A 19,597-nucleotide genomic window follows, 5' to 3' on the forward strand; every position below is an offset into this window, starting at 1 on the left:
TTGGTATTCCAAGGCACAATAATACGAGTCCCAAAGGTTCCTTTCGTTTTACGAGGAAATAACAGATGCACAACATTTTTTATTTTACATTATTTTATTACGGTTAGCTTGAATAGACTGCCCTGTCACTATGTGTCTGTTATTTCCTTACAAAACGAAAGAAACTATTGAAACAACCTAACGATATAATCAGATAAACGTTCTGGATAATAACTAAATTCTGCTGAAATACGTTAGAACCATATTAGAAGATACTTAACCACCTACAATTATCCGTATTACGACCGCTGGTTAACACGATGATTAAAATACAAAAAGCCACGGCTATCTGGCAAGGAAAGAACACGCGGGACGCTTCTACGAAACGCGGATTTCCACCGAGACGTAAAAAATTCACAACGATCAGAGAGAAAGACCAAGACAGAGAGAGAGAGAGAGAGAGCAACCACGATGCCGACCGACGATCATCGAGAGCCAGCCTCTTCTATATAACGAAGCGAATTTATCTTGTCAAGTATCCCAGTCGCTAATGAACGCCGTTTTCACGATCGGAACGCCAGCCCGTGAAACGTCGAACGCTCTCTGGCCGTAATTCGAAAATTATTCGACGAAGAACGCATAGAGAGAAGGCTCGGTGAACTGAGCCAGGACAAACGAGGCGCGGAACAACTTCAGGGCGGAGACAAAGGGGAGAGACGACGCGAACCAAGAAACACTACGCGCGTAATCGCGTGCGTTCACGTGTCGAAATGGCCGGTGTACGCGTGCATAAAGATGACGCGTTGCAAGTACGAGCGAGACGCGACGGCAAACGGTGGGTGAACGAAAAGAGATAGAGAAAGGGCAGACGGCGAAGAGCAAAAGAGACAAAGACAGAGACAGAGATAGGGAGAAACGTAGAGAGAGAGAGAGAGAGAGAGAGAGAGAGAGGGAACAAGAGGAACGAAGCAGGAGAGTACTAAGCTAGAAACTCATTACAGTTGCTCCGCCCATGCTGTTCGACGAACCACCGACCAATCGGATACTGGCGTATCGTAATCGCGCCTGCACGGTTAATCTCAGCATCGCGTCCAAGTATACCCGTGTATAGTCCAAGTAGTCCTATTGCCATAGTCTAACGGCTACATGTGTTATTACGGCTCGCTGCACCTACGTATGTGTGTACGTACACGAGGTTCGAAAGGGCACAAAGCTCATTTACGAACGAGCCGAGTCACAGACACCCTTTCGGATCGCTTCGGCTCACAAGCTCTTGGTTTTCGGTCCTGTTCGGCCGACCCTTACGAGATCTCGCTGTCGCCAACTGCATGTACACGTAACCGAAAGCCAGATCTTTACTTTGCAGTGTTAACTGCGGTCCAGGGACTGGAGTTTACGAATCGGCCAGGTATGCAAGAACGTACGAACGATGTTACTCTCGAGAGATGTCACTTGCAAATTTAAATGTTCGATTTAAATTTGCGATTGGCGTATCTCGAGAAATTGGACATTTACGACGTAGAAGGTTTGCCACGTGAAGGCTAAGGTGAAGTTACATCCGCGTAACCCTTTACGAAGGTGTTTTCGGGGTTCGACGAATAAGAAGGAGAAAGAGAAGACATTTTTATCGCGACTAGACGCGTACGCAATGAGAGTAAAAAAGAAATGACGAGCACGTTTGTTGGCTATGAAATGGTAGTAAATAAAAGGTGCTGGAAGAACGTTCGGACGAAGTGTCTTTCATAAAACCAGGGCAACTTTCATAAGGAATAAAAAGTTCGCATGATTCACGAACGCGTAATTGTAAAAATGCTGTTTTACTTAATAGATACCAATTTCGTAGTAGCCACGTACAGAATTAGACGAAAGAATACGGTAATACTTTCCGGACGTTGCCTCGCAGTACGAACAGAACGTTAAATTAAATCTGTCGTTGACAATTTTATCGTTAGCTGCACGTTTCTTAATCGTATTTCTTAATTCTAGCGTTTTTCCATCGTAATAGGTTTTTAAGATTACAAAAGTATATAACCTAATGTAATTCGAGTTTCTGATCGGAGAATTTATGTTGCTCGTGCCCCGTAACATTTAGATACTCGCTCTCGCGTTTCATTAAATTCGTTCGATCGAATTACGAAAGGGATAGAAAATGTGAATTGTTTCCAACGTCGTTCGTAATAAGCGCAGGCCATCATTACGGACCAAATAATCGTATATTTCTGACGATTCAATCTGATCATGAAAAGGCTGCGAGTACTGGCGGCTTAATCGGTAAATATGTTTTCGATTAGTTCCCTGCGCGCCTGCAAAGACCCTCCAACACCGTACAATTTCGGAGGGTTCTCGCAACCTATTCTGCACAACGCATTACACGTCGATCGAACCTAATGACCTGTTGCGGCTTTATTGTATCGTTCTATCGATATCGCAGTCTCCAAGTCATAATGTCGAATCATCTCGTAGCGTGTTTTCACGATAAAAACCGAATCGCACCGGTACGAAAAGTATGCAAACGAAAAGTACGCTCATCATCATCATCGTTGTTAGAAAGTTAGAGAATTGGAACGAAGCTGAATTAAATAAATAAGAATTACAGCAATTTCGAGAACACGGCCGAGGTAATGAATGAAACTTGATCAAACGTAATACGAACTTGCGCCTCCTTATGAAAGATAGCGAACGACAAGGAAGTTCCCTAAAATTTCCACAACTTATCCCATTTGTACAAGGATAAAGCACCCTATAAAAGTTTTCGGGAGGCGTTTGACTTCCGGGAGAAAAAACTTGCACGACGTTTAAGCGGTAGTTAATAACGCACTTAAATATTCCATCGTAAAGCATAAAAGAAATTGGTCTTTTTTTTCAAGTTTTTTTATTGTTCCAGGCGACTTTCATGTTTCTTCGCTGTGTAATAACCTGGTAATAAAGGGAATAACTTTGCGCTGGGATCAAATTAGTCATGGAAATTCTGAAAAGTTCCTGAGAACCCGTAGCATTAGGTGCCTAATCGATATCGACTAATTGTAAGGTTCGAGTAAATTTCGCCATATTCTTACCTATTGTTACACATACGTATACAGTGTGGTTGGTAACTGGTGGTACAAGCGGAAAGGGGGTGATTCTACGCGAAAAAGGAATTCGAAAATATAGAATAAAAATTTTTTTTTAATTTTTTCATCGAGACAACGATCTACAGTGAGATCCGTTATAACGAGACGCGATAAAGTGCGCGCGTACCGAGCGAAAATTCAAAGTCGATTTTCTCGAAAACAAAGCCTCGAACGAAAAGTTTTTATTCTATGTTTTCGACTTATTTTTCGACCACCAGTTACCAACCACCCTGTATATACATATATAAGTATAGGTAAGAATTTTTAAACAACAAAATGGAACACATCGTAATTATCATGGAAACGATATTTCAGATATCAGCGCAATGCGTGAACGATAAATAATTCGAACGATGCGATATTTTTTCGATCTGATAATGAAATTTGAACGATTATTCAAGTAACCAGAAAGACGCGATTTACGTGCATTTATCTTTCATATCGTTCGATTTCGATACTTATCGTTGATATCAATTTATTTTCAATATTCTATATTTACAAGACAGGAAAAGGATTGAAGAAATTTATCCACAGCGATATTATGAAATTTTAAGAATCAAAGTAAGCAATGATATAACACGGTTGTTTTCGCGTAAACTGCTTTCACTCGTGTTGTTTATAGTTCGCGTTACCTATAACGCTGTCGGAAGCGGAGCGAAACAAAAATCCGAAAACATGTCCTCGCGAGGAAAAATGAAAAAAAGAAAAAGCTGAAACGTTTCTCCTGAAAAACGAGACGCTAATTGTATTTAAAGCTTTCGTGTGTAAAATATTCGTCAGGCCGAACACGTAGATACGTCTGTCTCGTACAATTCGAGTATGCCAGTCCTCGTTTTTCGAGAGTCGCCAAGTGAAACAAACGAACTGACAAGGAGAAAAATTCGACCATTACTCACTGGTCTGCCAATACTCAATGGATCGCCTGAGTAATTAACGACGATCAATGGTTTTAAATTTTGAAAAAAAAAAAAAACGGGTAACATTCGTGCACCGAACATCGGATACTTTTTAAGAAGAAGAATCGATAAAAAATGAAATGCTGTTTGAACTAATCTTTCGAATGATCAATGTTGATAGCTTAATACGATACTTAGTCAATTAAATGTATTTTAAATATCTTTTCAATTAAATAGACATTTATTTGCACAGTCTTCTCTATTAGCGATAAGGACTAGAGATTAGTAAACAAATAAAAATTGAGATAATAAATGTTGAATAAATATGAATGGAAGATAAATAGGAAATAAACGAGATATTTTATTTCTCTATTTTTATACTGGTTTTAATTTTGTTATTAAATTCTGAACAAATAATATAGGAATTTAAATAACACTATGCCTGCAACACTGTCTTTTAAAAAATGTTATTTATCAAAGGCCAAAACAAGCAACAATTTCATTAAATGTGCTTATGTGTGTACGCTTTTGTGTTGGTACTCGCCATTATTTCTTGGTAAATGGTTGAGAAATTGAAATATTCCTTGATAGTTGTAGTCCTGCATATCTCAGCATAAGCGTCAATGCCAAGAGAAGTATAAAAGAAGAAACAATCACCAGAATCTCATTCTATTACAATTACGAGAATAGGTGGTATTGCTTAAACGACCTTCGTACCAAATGAATCATACATCGTGGAATTATAGTAATAACGTTGGTGCTAATTATTATAACGATTAATTGTAAAATATTTTTTACGATTAAAAAGCAAATTGATAATTCGATATCAGGAAAGAATATCAATTTCTGATGATTGTCGGTAACTTTTACCTCGCAGAATACCTAAATGAACATGATTTCGATCAACTTGTATTTATCAGTGTTATGTACAAAAATGTATGAAATTAACGATATGTGCGTAATCTTAAAGTACATTAACTAACGTTCCATGAGAAGGGCAAGTAATTCCTACTCTTTTGTAACAATTGATGAAATAAAATAAAGCTTAGAGACAATCTTTTAAAAGAAGCTTAAAGTTAAGCTCCAAATGCTCTTAAAAGTAACTATGTAACATAAATTTCATGCTTCTGTCGACGTTCATGTTACGATCAGTTTATAACAATTCCTCGTTATCTCGTTCGAATCGCACGATCCTTACAACGAAGTATACAAAAGTATGTAGAAATAAAGCAGACTTCGTTAGAATCTTGCAAGAAAGGTATAAGTGTCCTAACACGCGTTTGCGGCCAACGAAATACGCGGGTCTCGTTGCCAAAAATCGATGAGTGCGTAAGGAGAATCGAAGAGAGGAGATGCCAATGGTTCAGCGCAAAGAGAGGCGGCTCAACGAAAAGGCAAAAGGAGACAGACCGGTGACGAAACGGTTGCGGATAAAAAGGGTGACTCGTGCCATTAACCAGTCGGCTGTTGCGACCTGCTCGAAAAGCGTGTACCTAAAGCGTGTCGCGAAGAGTACGCGATGACGAGTATACTCGTCGAACACGGAGTGTGCGTGGCTGTCATAACACGGAATTAAGTTGCAACGAAACGACTGTTTTATTTTTTCCTTCTTTACGCACGACGAGTATACTCGTCGTAATACGAAATATCGCCGTTTCTTCATGACGAGTATATTCGTCATAATACGAAACATCGCCGTTTCTTCATGACGAGTATATTCGTCGTAATACAAAACATTGCCGTTTTTTCATGACGAGTATATTCGTCGTAATACAAAATATCGCCGTTTCTTCATGACGAGTATATTCGTCGTAATACAAGATATCGCCGTTTCTTCATGACGAGTATACTCGTCAAAAACGGCTAACCAGTTAAACGCTTGGAATCGGTTCGGTCGGTGCGGATCAGTTTTCGGCGACCGGTCCGCCGTGCACTTCCACGACGAACGATGCCGTGGCACAAAAGAAGGGGTGCCAAGGGGAGCGCGTGGAGGTGGTTGCCGCGCCTTCGGAGAGCGGCAAGAACGACGAAAAGAAAAAAGATCGAGTCGGAAAGAACGATACACCGCGTCGGCGAGGAAAGAACGAGAGAGGAAGAGGGGCCACTCGTACACGCTGAAATTGCCCAGCCATTAACGATACTACGTTATTACGCTCGTCCTTTTTTGCACCGCAGCCTCCGCTCGCTCGCGCGCACAAACTGGCGGCCATCTTGGAATATAGGATCAAGAAGGAGGACGGGAACGGCGGCAACGACGATCTCGCGCTGTCCCTGTCCCGTTCCGGACCGGACGATGAATCAATCCGATCAATGCGAATCGATCGGCCGTACGACCAGAAACGGTAGAAGTGAGCGACTGAGTCAAAGTCGCCTACCAAGTTTAGCATTGTTCTCGAGTAAAGGATAAGACACATTTTTATAAAAGGCGAAGAAAAAGGCGTTCTATTTCGGGTGTTTCGTCACAGTGAGAGCTCCATTTGACTGCGTGTCGCAACTTATCCGGAAACATGCAGTTTATACAGTCGAACAATGGTCGAAGCATTCATTTGTACGAAGCTTTGGTTTTAACGCTCGATTAAATGAACTTTTGCTGATTGAATTCATTTATCCGAACGCCAGCTCCCACCTGTCTCGATAGTGGTACGTACAGCTTGATTCGTAAGTATCGAGATAGTTGCGAAAAAATGACATGAAGATCGAAAAGCAACATGATTCGTATCATCTTTAATTCTTAAGCAAAGTGAGGTGTAAGCACTTTTGCATAAGTACGTAGATGGATTTAACTAAGGTAAGATATAACTTCCCGCTGTTTTTCTTTTCTTTTTTTTTTTTTTTTTTTTTCTAACAAAATAATAATGAACAAACGAGAGAGAGAGAGAGGGAGTAAAATCATATTTTCACTCGACATCGCGTTAAGATGTTCGTCTTTCTCGTTAGAGTTATACGCAGGATGTTGAACAGAAACTTCGGACACGCATATATCCACGCACGTATTTACACTAGCTGCAAGCAGAGAAAATGAAAAAGAAATAATGAAAATGGCAGACATCAATTACTTTGGCCCAATCGACTCGGTTCGACTAGAGAGTAACGAATTGAATATAAATCGATATTTTATGCAAAACCGCGTGACATCGATATCAATGGAAATACACGAGCAACGATTGAATTAGCAAAATGTATATCCAGTCTTCGTCCCGCTTTCGAATTCCATTGGTTCGAGAAAAGGTTTGTACTCGTACAACAGTACATGGTTCGCGTTACGATACAAAAGGTCGTAAAAAAACGTATGCGATCGTTGCATCGCATAAATATTCCATTTTAATGTAATACACGGAAAATTCATAAAATGAATTATATATGAAAATAACGTATAACATAAAGATCTACAGAATTAGCGATAAGCTTGGATTTTCTATTTAAATTATTAACTATTTAATTTATTAACAATTTAAATTACTATCTAAATAGATATACGACCGTTACGTAGATAGATAGATAGATCTCTAATTAGATACGTAGTGATTATAATATCAAAGTGACACAGAACCGATACAACCAGAAATTATTTAATTACGACACACAGAGTGCAACCAATTTCAATTGATCGTGCATCGAACTTTTAAGCCACTTCTCGTAAAGATAGAATTACGCAAGAACCAGCCTCGAGTATCAATCACAGGTGAACACGGCTTATCAGCCGTGAATTATTAACTGTTGGATCTTATATGTCGGTCAGAAGGGAGCTTTATCGTGCGTTTCAACGCCCTTTACAAGAAGAACAGACGATTCCATCGTAGATTCGAAGTATATTATTAGTCATTACCTATAATCTCCAGAGTTGGTCGCTGCCATCTCGTATCGATAGTCATTTCGTACCGACTTTTGACCCGAGTCAAGGCTATAATCAAACGTAAATCGTGTCCAGCTCTTTTTACGGAACGTTTAAAGACCAAATGAGACCGCACCGATTGCCGATATTTCTCGGCATTGTATTTGTCTCTACTCTCGTCGTTTCACCATCCACGTTTGCAGTGCTAATCTTCCCGAGACCGCCATTTCCAGTCATTAAATTGTTTTCGACCTCCATCTCGCTTCGTGTCTTGACTTCTGACCCCTGACCGCACACACATACAACAGAGCTACGTAGCGCACATGTACGTTTTAACCAAACGCGTCCGCCAAAAACGAGTACAGTTCGTTTCATCGGATTCATCGGAGAAATCAACGATTTAACGATCAATTTTTATGAAATATGAAACGCTCAAAGCGTATGGACATATTATACAGGGTGTCTGAAGAGGTCGGGACAAAGCGTACGCTACGTATCGTTAGGGTCGAGTAAAGGGAAACAAGAAGTTGATAGAAGCTCGTGTCCGAAAATGTTTAATGAAAGGGTTATGAAAGGGTTCAAAGATTTGCGGGAAAGTTATCCTTACGACTCGCTCTTACGCAGAATCGCAGCAGACAGACACAGGTGTATTTACTGCTACCCTGTTAACTGCGGAGTTTGGTTTCGAAGATACCTTACAGGGTGCACAGGTAAAATCAGGCAACGACGAGTATACACGTCGACCGTGGTGTAAATATGCTCCTATTATAAATTTAACGAAGAAAAGGTAAAACAAAACGAGGAAGAATTACGTTTTTATTCGATAAAAAATTAACAATTCGTTGTTATTGAAAACTTAGAAATTGTCAAAAAATAATAAAGTAAAGTACACAAAAGAAGAACATGTTTTTGTACTTGACCTCGTTAATAAGTTTTGTTCCGATCTCTTCGGACACCCTGTATATGTGGATAGAAAAATTCTTCATTAAATGATAGAATTTTGAAAGAAGCGTATAAACGAATAGAATCCATATTTTGCGATAGTCGCACGTATGTAGCTAGCTTTGTATTATTTTCGCGATTATTATTATCATAGTAGCAATTTAATCATTGCTGTATAGTACTTTATAGTACTTCATAGTACTTTTTGAAATGGAAAAGTGATACAGATGGGTGTATCTACTAAATATCAAATAAATCGTTATCGCCTTGTAAAGAGTTTATAATTATCTTTTTATATGATACGATCTTAAATCTCGTGTATCACAAAAATACGAAATATCACTTAATCCTTCCTTGTGTAACGACTACTGCACAAATTCCATACGCTGACAATCTTGGACAATCCTCGAGTAAATATTGTCAGATTTTATCTCCTTAGGAAATTCAGTATCTATGTGTCTCCACATGTTCAAAAATAGATGATAAAAACCCGTGATACGATAGACGTAAAGACAAATATCAGGACACGTGGAAAGTATCGTTGCGCGATAATTAACCAACCATTTAATAATATTACAAATCGCAAGTTGTAGCTTATGAATTTTATATATTTATATATATATTTTATATATTTTACAAATAGAGTGATGACGTAGCTTGTAATTTTCAAAAGCAGAAACGATTAAATTAACTGTTAATTACAAGTCGTCTGGTCCCCAAAATTATGAAATTATGAAACACGAAGGTTTGTAATCTACAACGTGCAACGTTAATGTTATGAGTAAAGAATTGTGCAAGAGAAGCCTGGTAGTTTATTTCTCAAGTTATCTGTTATATGCGCAATGCGTTAATATCGTTTTGTTGCACGTTATGTGTCACTATAATCTGTGAATTTTACGTCATTCCTCTAGACAATTTCGCTGCAAGTGAACATTTTAATTTCTGATAAAAATAATCAGTTCTTCCGTCGTCATAAAAAGTACCGTATCTCTCTGTTATTTGAGAATGCTCGTAAAATAAGATTTAATAACGTCGACTCACTAGGACAATTTGTTACAACTGTGTTTATTCGTAACAAGCGGATCGCAATCCAAAATCTTATTTACGTATCTCCACGGCTGTCTATAAACTTAAACGACTATAAACTTGTGATATCGCGATAATTACATATCTCCATATCTTTCATAGAATCATTCGCTGCATAAGAATAAATTAAGCGAATTAAATCGGAGACATTTTTAAAAACGATCTCGTCTCTTTCAAAATTCCCCTAAATATCATTGCCTTAAAGAAAAAAAAAAAACTTCTCAAAACTGAGCCAGATACAAACTGCCGCTCGGTCACTGAATTACCTAAATTCCTACATTAAAAAATGATCAATTAAATTTCATGCCCGATCTTGCAAAGCCCCAGAGCCGGCGCTGGAGCATCCACAGCCGAGATTCCTCGAAGAACGGTGGAACGTTTATTCGTTTAGATTTTCGTACGATGAACGGTCGATATCTGTCCGGTGTTCGATTTAAATTTTCAATCAGCCGATGAACATTCCACGTGCAGAAGACGAGTCCACCGTGAGTCAACTGGCCCGAGGAGCCGATAAGATTCATGCATAAAAACGGATCTGGTTTACGAGAATGCTCGTCGTCTAGAACACGATTATTAAAACGTGCCGCCAGCTCGTAGAGCCCAATAAAGGAAACGCAGTTCCCGGCCTTCTCGGAACCTTAAATTAAAACCGCTCTCGTTGTTTTGCGATCGGAAAAGGATCCCCGATCGGTGCCGAGGACTTGAGAGCGTTCCGGTGTCGTTCGCAATCGGGGGCATAAAGTGTCCGCATAAAGCAAAGTCCAGCGTAGACACCGAACCACCAGGTAAGGATACGCTCGAAAAGGTGCCCCACGTCCTCTGACCATTCGGGGAAATCCATCGTTCGAGAAAAATCGGATTTTTCGAAAGGCGAACCAATGTTCTTGGCCTACGAACTAGAACGGAAATAATGAATGCGAGATAAGGTGGGAGAGGACTCGGCCAGAGAAAAATTTAATAGGAGAAAAAAAAACCATGCAACGAGTATGTGGAAGCGTGGAAAATTTTCCTAGGCCTTTATTACGCTTCTTATATAACAAGGAAGATATCGAGAAATTTATTATGAAACTATATTGAAACTATCGGTGACGTCATGCGGAAAGATTTATCGTTGTTTCATAAATTAGAAATGTTTTTATTGTATGTATCTATTATCTTATTGCGGTAGACAGAATCGTAATGGAAAGAGTACAGAGTAACGTAGAGTTATAGGAAGCACGAAGAATTGGGGCGAAATTTTATGGAACTAAGCCTATAGATCTGAAGAAAGTGGTTAGAAAAAAGATTTAACGTTGATGTAAGACGTATAGATGAGGAGTGGTGGAAGTATGCGAGATTTTCCTAGCTTTTAACTTTAGCCTTTATTTTCGGTAGATATATCTTGAGACTTATTGCGACATTATTGAAAAACAAAAGCGATTGTAAAACTATCAGTTGTATATTACAAGACTTTTATCATTGTTTCGTTAACCACGGATGTTTTCGTTGCAGCAGAGATAAGAATATTGTCGTAATGTAAAAATATAAAGCTTGATATAAAAGATCATGGAAAGTATATATAAGAAATTGAAGAGAAATTTTTTTCTGGAGCTAAGTGCGTTAGATAAGAACAGTGATTATTCAAATTGCAAGAGTTAAAAGTGTTTCCTTTTTTTTTTCGCGAATTTGATAGACTTGCCAAAATTAGATTCAGATTCAATCGCTTACTCATCTTGCTATACGTAAAACAAATGTAATTAATAAAGGGTATTACTATATTAAGACAGAAGTAGAACTTCTATTATGTTAAATTTACAGACGTATTAATGGTAAACAAATATTTCTTAAAATCTCTTCGTCTCAGTGTTTCATTTTTCTTAATAAAACTTCTGTACATTTTCCATAGTTATGGAATTAATCTTGTTACGCTCCGAACGTTTGTGTAATGCCTGTTTCCATTTCCTTTAACTCTACGCGTGTTCTCATTGGAAATCAATCGTCAGTGGTTGCTACGGGTTTGTACGACTTTAAATGGCTGATCCAACTTCTATAATGCAATTTCAATGTTGGTAGTCGACTACAGAACACTATAAATGCCTATCTCTGGCAAGTCCGCTAACTGATAACGTATCTAACGCTTTACAATCGCGTTTTCTTGAGTATTTATTATCAGTACCAATGAAAACACAAAAACATCGTCGAGATTAATCGTTCAGAAACCAGAAGGCTAACGAGTTTAAATCTTCGTTAAATTGTGACAACAATGGATGATTTGTTTCGAAGCGTGTTGTAAGTATCTCTTTATAATTTTAAGAAATCTTTTAACTATAGGTAATTTCGATATTTGTCAACGTTGTTGTAAATTATCAAATGTTGCGTGTATCGTACCCAAAAGAATGAGGTTAGAGTTTATACTAAACTGATCATTTAATATAATTTCTATCGAAAAAGAATGTGACGAGTTTCCCCGTTAGATGATAAATTCAATAGTTCTGTATTAATTTACAAAATTCGAGTATTAGAATTTCTTTCAAAATTTGATTTCCAAACAAGGATGAAAAACATAGTGGCCGCTCCTGCCCACAAGGAGAAAACATTATCAGGTAGACAGACGGCGTGCGGTCCTGCAGGGTTTTAATTCGAATAAATCCAAGTTGACGAGGAGGCGGCCTTTTAAAATTCCAATGATAACAGACCGGATCTTTGAAGCTCGTCAACGACGTAACATCTACCGTGCTATCTTTCTCTATTCTCTATTTTCTAACCTATTCCTCTACGCGAAACATTGATCTTACTTAAATACAACAGAATACCGAAATTTTCGCAACAACAAAAAACTGAATCATTAGTATACAAATTAATTCCTTCTCGCTCCGTTTTGGATTATTTTACACATTTTTTCAAAATAATTTTTAAATTTTCTTTAGTAAATGTCTTGATATTTTGAAGCCTTTAATGTAATTTATTATTCCTTTTCATATTTTAGGGCAGTTTATTTCAATGTAAAATTATATTTTGACCTTGCTTTATTTTTCAATACTTAAAATTGATTAATTCAATGAATTTAATTCAAAAGTAATGAAATTAACCTAATTCGTCATAATTTAGTTATTGTTGAAACTTGAAGAGCTTAGGTCGTTAGGATCATTGACACTAGCTAACATATAAATAGTCTTTGACCACATAATTGATCGGAAATTGGAAATTACATCGAAAATAATAATTCCTTCTTATCATTTTAGAAATAACCATTCATTTACGAAATATTTAACCCTTTTAAGCTAATCCATTGTCAGAGTCACATTGTATTATGAAGAATTTTATTATTTCATACTATTATAGAAAATTATTATTTATATTCTTCTTTTTAAAAACTATTGTTGTTTACACATGTTACTTTATAACTAATAATATAAAAGTTCCAGTAAGAATTAATATCATTTGAAACTGACAGTACATTCATAATATAATGTGTACAATGTTTTTATATAATCTGTAACATCTATTTAATATTAAAGGACAAATAATTTAGAAATACATTTGATATACTTTACTTTCTTTTAATATTTAAATGACCTATTGCTTGTAATATTCAATTCATAATAAAGAAATAACCTATATATTAATACAAACATTATCTAAAATTTATTATATAAATAACATCTGATTCTGCGTATTTAAAAAAGAAAGACGTTAGTACGTTAGTAATCCTAACTCACCAATACCCATGTAGTGTCGAATAAACGGTGGAAGATTCCCTGTTGAAAGAAAATACATTGCTTTCTGCATAAATAAACTTTTCAAGATATTAAAATAATTCACAAATAAACAATTATTTATCCTAACCGATAAACTCCCGCTGAAACTTTATACGACATGGCGCTAATACGATGATATTTGGAACTAAGGAATATAAATCAAGATAAAGTTAGTATTTACGTCGTAGTATTATATTAACGTAAATATCCAAAATTTAAATTTCGAACTTAATATAAAAATGTTTATAATAAATTTAATTTTCTTTGATATTACGTTTTCATAATAAAAGTAATATTCCTTGATTATGTATATGTTTAAACTCTTAAAAAATGATTAAGGTAGACATTATCATGTTTGTTACATAATTTTATAGAAATAAATTATTTCATTTTGATAACATTTAATAACTTTATCATAAATTCGAAAAATAGATATCAATAGAGAGTGCAGATATTACATAAAGTGCTTTATATATAGTGCTTAGAGGTCGCTAACGTACGTATAAAGAAAATGCATATAACAGGTTTCTACTTGAGCAACGTTGTTTTCTCTCTATACCTTTATATTCAATGTTCTTTCAAATTAAACTTTTCAACTAAGGAGTGTATAAGACACTTCAAACTTTGCAATTAGATATTTAAAATTGATAATTTTTCCAATGTAAATTATGTAATTACGTTTATAATATAAATCTAAATTTAACATTTGATATTACTTTTATTATTGACATTAAAATTTATTTAACGAGACAAAACTTTTAAAAAATGATGATATAAATGAGATAGTTAACATACTTTGATATATTAGTGACAAATATTGACGAATGTACATACATAAACATATGTTTTTACGCATGCAGCTGTATTAAATCCAGTCGCAATTTATACACATGTGAACCTTCATTATCTAAATTTAGTTTTACATCCTTTGTGATAAACTTAATAATTCTGCAAGAACTAACAAGAAAATATGTATGTATACATATATGTATTCGAGAGTGTAAATACTTTAAATGATAAGAATTTAAATTTCTGAATACATATTCACATTGTTTTATAGCGCCATCTATAAAGATGAACCGAATATACCGAAAGGTCACATCGTCACACGTAGAAATATTGTTCCATTCTTAATCAGAAGACTCTATAAGACTTGTGCATATGTGAATACATTATGTTAGTGTGCATTACGTACGTATGTATTTAATAAAGGCAATGTTATGATGTATCTACAGTTTGGTATCAGTTGCGCGTATAAAACCATTGGAGTAATATTTACTTCAAACTTTTGTAATATTTATTTAATAATGTGAAGTACTTTAATCGATGTTGAATGTTCCGTTCGCATTCATTATTTTTTCAAGAAACAGAATCTGATAAATCACTCGACTGTTTTTTTACACAACTGAAAAATGTAACGTATAACAGTTTTATTGTTTATATTTTTACTTTATTATATATAAGTTTGTCAGATAGTATTTATTTTATACCTTGCATATTTATAAAGTAACATAATATAGATTACAGTGGAAAATGCTTTTAAAGGAATTCAAATTCGTTTAAAGGTACAGATGTAGAATTTAAAAATAACACGTTACCTCGCCCATTATTCGCATGCAATTATATAAAAAGATAAATGCAATAAATTAATTAATCAAATGTTTACTTTATCATGTCAATTCATCCGTGCAATTAAAAGTCACAATATCGTATTTTCGCACGTATATAAATTATACATATTACGTTATAATAGTTGTGCAGTAGAATCATTTTTCGTAATTAACTATGACGATATTCAAATAGTTTATTTAATAATTTAGTAATAATACACATTACGTAATTTCATTGGTTCTTTGATATATGTATAGCTAGTAAATTATAGTTAGGTAAGATAAGTATCATTAATCACAGGTACGATCATTAGAGTAGAAAAAATTTAATTCGTAATACAAGATAATTAAATATTTGCTACAATGAAATATTTAATTGACAAATTGTTTAAATATGAAAATTAATGAATGAAAAGATAAGAATTGTAATGATAATAAAAATTATACTCTCCTATTGAATTAAATATAAATATTTGTTTAAACAATACAGAAAAATATAAAGTAGTTTCTAAATATCATAAATTTTATTTACTATTTTGATAAAACTTAAAAAATATTGTATGTGATTAAGTGATAAATATATATTTAGGATTAATTTGCAGAGATTTGTATATCAAATTGCATTTTATGTAATTAACAATTTCTATTTACTTGTACAAGATTATATTGCTATGTATATAATACAATATATTAATTGCTGAGACTAAAAAAATATTAACTTTTTTATATTAATTTAAATTTTTTATATATATTGCTTTTAATATCATGAATGTAAAGATTGACCTCTATATAAAAATAACAAAATATTTGTATTAATCACTTTGAAAAATAATAAATTTATTTATGAAAAACAGTTTCAGTAGATGCACCAATTCCGTAAGGTTTAAAAAATAGCACAAGGCTTTCTCTTATTGAGTCCTTGTACATTCAACAAAAGGATAAATATGTGAATAGAATATAATCTACTTATAAAGTACCTAACCACGTTGAACTATAAATATTAAATATACATGTATTGTATATCTATATTTATATTCTCAATCTCTTGTACAGATATAGATGTACATGTAACTTTCGTTTAGGTATTTAGATGCAGAATTATCTAACATATGACTATATAACTACTACAGATAATAAAATTAATTTTAATGTGTTATATTATCAATAATAAAATATAATTACAATATAGTTCCAATATCGAAATAATTAATTAATGCAATTAAGTTTTTTTTGATAAAAATAGCAAAAGTAAATCTTGTATTCAATATATATCCATAGGTCACATTTTTTATTTCTTTACTTTAAATATTTGTACACAATTACATAATTTTTATAAAATATTCTGTCTTTTTACAGAAAAATCTGCAGAAATACTCTTTAATAAAGCAATTTAAGTAAAATCATCCACATTATAAGAGAATGTACTTAAGAAATTTGTTCTATCAATTATAGCCAATAGTTATTGAAGGGATATAAATGTCTGTTTTGTCAAACTCAACAAAGCAAGTGTTACAAAGTCCATCACCTCTTTCAATGGAAAAACAAGATGTACATACAACAGTAAGTAATAAAATAATTTGTTGAATATTTATGTAAAGATTATACATACACGCATATCTTTTTATATTAAATGTAAAATAAAATACTCATCTGAATTTTTATTTGGTTTATTATATTGAAATCAGTTCAAAATTATAAAATATAAAATTTGTTGTGTATTGCATTTCAACTAAGATCCAATGAATATATTAAATTATATTCCAATTCAATTATATTTTATAAATTTGCATTTCATTGCATATCTGATTTCAGTCAGTGGAAAATCTGATATTCAGCTATATCATACACAACATTAAATTGTGTATTTCAGAAGAAACAAGAAAAAAAGGTTGGGAGCGATGGTTTATCAAATACACAAAGAGTATGGACAAGCTTGGTATCAGGTGCTATTGCAGGAGCATTAGCAAAAACTACAATAGCACCTCTAGATCGCACGAAAATAAACTTCCAAATCTCAAATCAACCATTTTCGGCAAAAGCGGCGGTCAGATTTTTAGTAAATACTCTTAAAACAGAAGGTTTATTAAGTTTGTGGCGTGGGAATAGTGCAACTATGGTTAGAATAGTTCCATATTCTGCTGTTCAATTCACAGCCCATGAGCAATGGAAAAGGATTCTGGGAATAAATGGGTCGGAAAGGTAAAACAGAAAAATTATAATTAAATTAAAACAACATGAATATATGTATAGGATATAATATAACCACATAGTGCTTAATGTCATATTTTTAAATATAATTAATTTTTTAAACTAATCTACAAATCTTTTGCAAATTTTACAACTATGCTAAATTTTATTAGTAATATATTTGCAATGACATATACAAAAACTTTTTTGTTCTTTATAGAGAAAAACCTGGACTAAACTTTCTTGCTGGTTCATTAGCGGGTATAACATCACAAGGCACAACTTACCCCCTGGATTTGATGAGAGCAAGAATGGCTGTGACACAAAAGGCTGAATATAAAACATTGCGACAAATTTTTGTACGCATTTACGTGGAAGAAGGAATATTGGCCTATTACCGTGGCTTTACTGCAACGTTACTTGGTGTCATTCCTTATGCTGGTTGCAGTTTCTTCACCTATGATCTACTCAGGAACTTATTAAATGGTAAGTCAATTCTTTTACAGGCTTATTCTACGTCGTGACAGTGCTTACGCGCAGAAAAAAAATCGTGATTTATACGAACGAGAGTGGCTCGTGTATGATCGTAAAGCAGGGTACCCGTGGGGCACATCGGGGCTGTTTCCCGATATTGGGACAGTACTTACTTTAATAGCGACGCTTGTCGAGACAAGTCCGATGGCGGTGTTTTTCAAGTACGTGCTTCATGTTCGATGATGGCTACATGTCGATGAACAGTGCACACGGTGGCTATTCCTGGCTTCTCGACATCACTGATTTGCGGCGCCATTGCCGGAATGGTTGCTCAGACTAGCAGCTACCCTTTGGACATCGTACGGAGAAGAATGCAGACCTCAGCAATCCATGGCCCGATGAACAGCCAGCATTATCACACAATTACCTCAACTGTCACAAAAATTTACAAGTGAGTTTAAGATTGTTGCTCTTACATAATTTTTAGTTTTGCCTAAAAATTACTAACATCAAATTGAATTCTAATATAATTTCATAAGAATTACAATTATAAGTGTGATATTCGTGTTATTTAAAATATAGAATATATGTTTACAAATGTAGTAAACTGATATCTGTATAAAGTAATAAAAATTGTTGCATAAATAAGTAAATTTGATTGCATTGTAAACAAAAATGTTTTATATGTGATCTTTTATCATTTTCAGAGAAGAAGGTATAATGGCCTTCTATAAAGGATTGAGCATGAATTGGGTGAAAGGCCCAATTGCTGTAGGAATTAGTTTTGCAACACATGATTCAATCCGTGATGCGTTAAGAAAACTCATAATTTCTGAAAATACTTCATCAAAAACATAAAAAGCAACAAAAGTAGCTAATTATATATTAACATAGGGCATCTAATTAGAAAAACAAGTAAATATATTTTTATCTGCTAAACAGCTCTTTGAAATACAGAATTTGTGGTAGACTTGCGCTCAAAGTTTGTTATAATATTCTATTGTTAATAACAGTTATGTACTAATAGAGTTTGTACAGAAATCTGTCAAATATCTTGTGTACACGTATATATTTATGATCATGTAAAAGAATTGTAAAATATATCAAAGAACATATTCAAAAAACAGAAGATGCTAGTACAAATTGTTAATGTAGATATTGTTAACTGAAGTGTTATAAAATCTGTTAAACTGCTAAAAATGCATGTCTCATATAGGCATATACTATAAATCACTAAAAAATGAAATTATATATTACGCAAGTATTAACATTTAGTTTATTTGCAATATGAGCAAATAGCGTCAATGCAATTGCCCTAACAAGTTTGTTCTTTCATCTATAATAAAAAGAATAAACGTATCTTTTCTCAATTTCAAATAACTTCAAATAACTTTAAGAAATACAACAAACATCTACATTTTTTCGCATTAAACTACAGATATGTGTAATACGTACAATCGTTAATGTAATAGTAAATGAATGATAACTCTATTAACTAAATAGTAATACATACTAAATTTGTGTATAGTATTGCAGCATTCTATTAACATCAACTGAGTTGTGACAATAATTTCGTAAATATAATGTGCAATATATACGTATGTGTATTAATAAATAGCACAATTATTTATAAAGGAGCAAATTAATGGAAAAATTATTTGTACCTCATGTCTCTTTTATAAAATTATTTATAATTATCTTGTATGTTTATATTGCTCCAACTTATTTTAATACTATGTACATC

At 34.1% G+C, this 19,597-nt stretch overlaps 2 protein-coding genes across 5 annotated transcripts in view; one reads left to right on the forward strand and one right to left on the reverse strand.

The window, feature by feature from the left end:
- Nucleotides 1-14,481, reverse strand: part of LOC126869889 (T-cell leukemia homeobox protein 3-like) — an 85,748-nt gene extending 71,267 nt beyond the window's left edge. The window contains exon 1 of the mRNA XM_050627039.1: nucleotides 13,544-14,481. Coding sequence (XP_050482996.1) covers nucleotides 13,544-13,613 — 70 coding nt within the window. The 5' untranslated portion in view covers nucleotides 13,614-14,481. The remainder of the gene's footprint in view (nucleotides 1-13,543) is intronic.
- LOC126869879 (mitochondrial coenzyme A transporter SLC25A42) lies at nucleotides 11,853-18,997 on the forward strand. Of its 4 annotated transcripts, none has more exons than XM_050627024.1 (6): nucleotides 11,853-12,113; nucleotides 16,549-16,752; nucleotides 17,063-17,391; nucleotides 17,600-17,865; nucleotides 18,118-18,304; nucleotides 18,561-18,997. In XM_050627024.1, the coding sequence occupies exons 2-6, from the start codon at nucleotides 16,669-16,671 to the stop codon at nucleotides 18,709-18,711; spliced, it is 1,017 nt and encodes a 338-aa protein (XP_050482981.1). In that variant the 5' UTR covers nucleotides 11,853-12,113; nucleotides 16,549-16,668; the 3' UTR covers nucleotides 18,712-18,997. The 4 variants fall into 4 exon arrangements, with proteins under 4 accessions (XP_050482981.1, XP_050482980.1, XP_050482979.1 ...); XM_050627023.1 differs by lacking the exon at nucleotides 11,853-12,113 and adding an exon at nucleotides 14,644-14,773; XM_050627022.1 differs by lacking the exon at nucleotides 11,853-12,113 and adding an exon at nucleotides 14,780-14,996.
- Nucleotides 18,998-19,597: the final 600 nt, after the last annotated feature.

This window comes from Bombus huntii, chromosome 9 (assembly GCF_024542735.1).
Source record: "Bombus huntii isolate Logan2020A chromosome 9, iyBomHunt1.1, whole genome shotgun sequence".
Classification (NCBI taxonomy): domain Eukaryota; kingdom Metazoa; phylum Arthropoda; class Insecta; order Hymenoptera; family Apidae; genus Bombus; species Bombus huntii.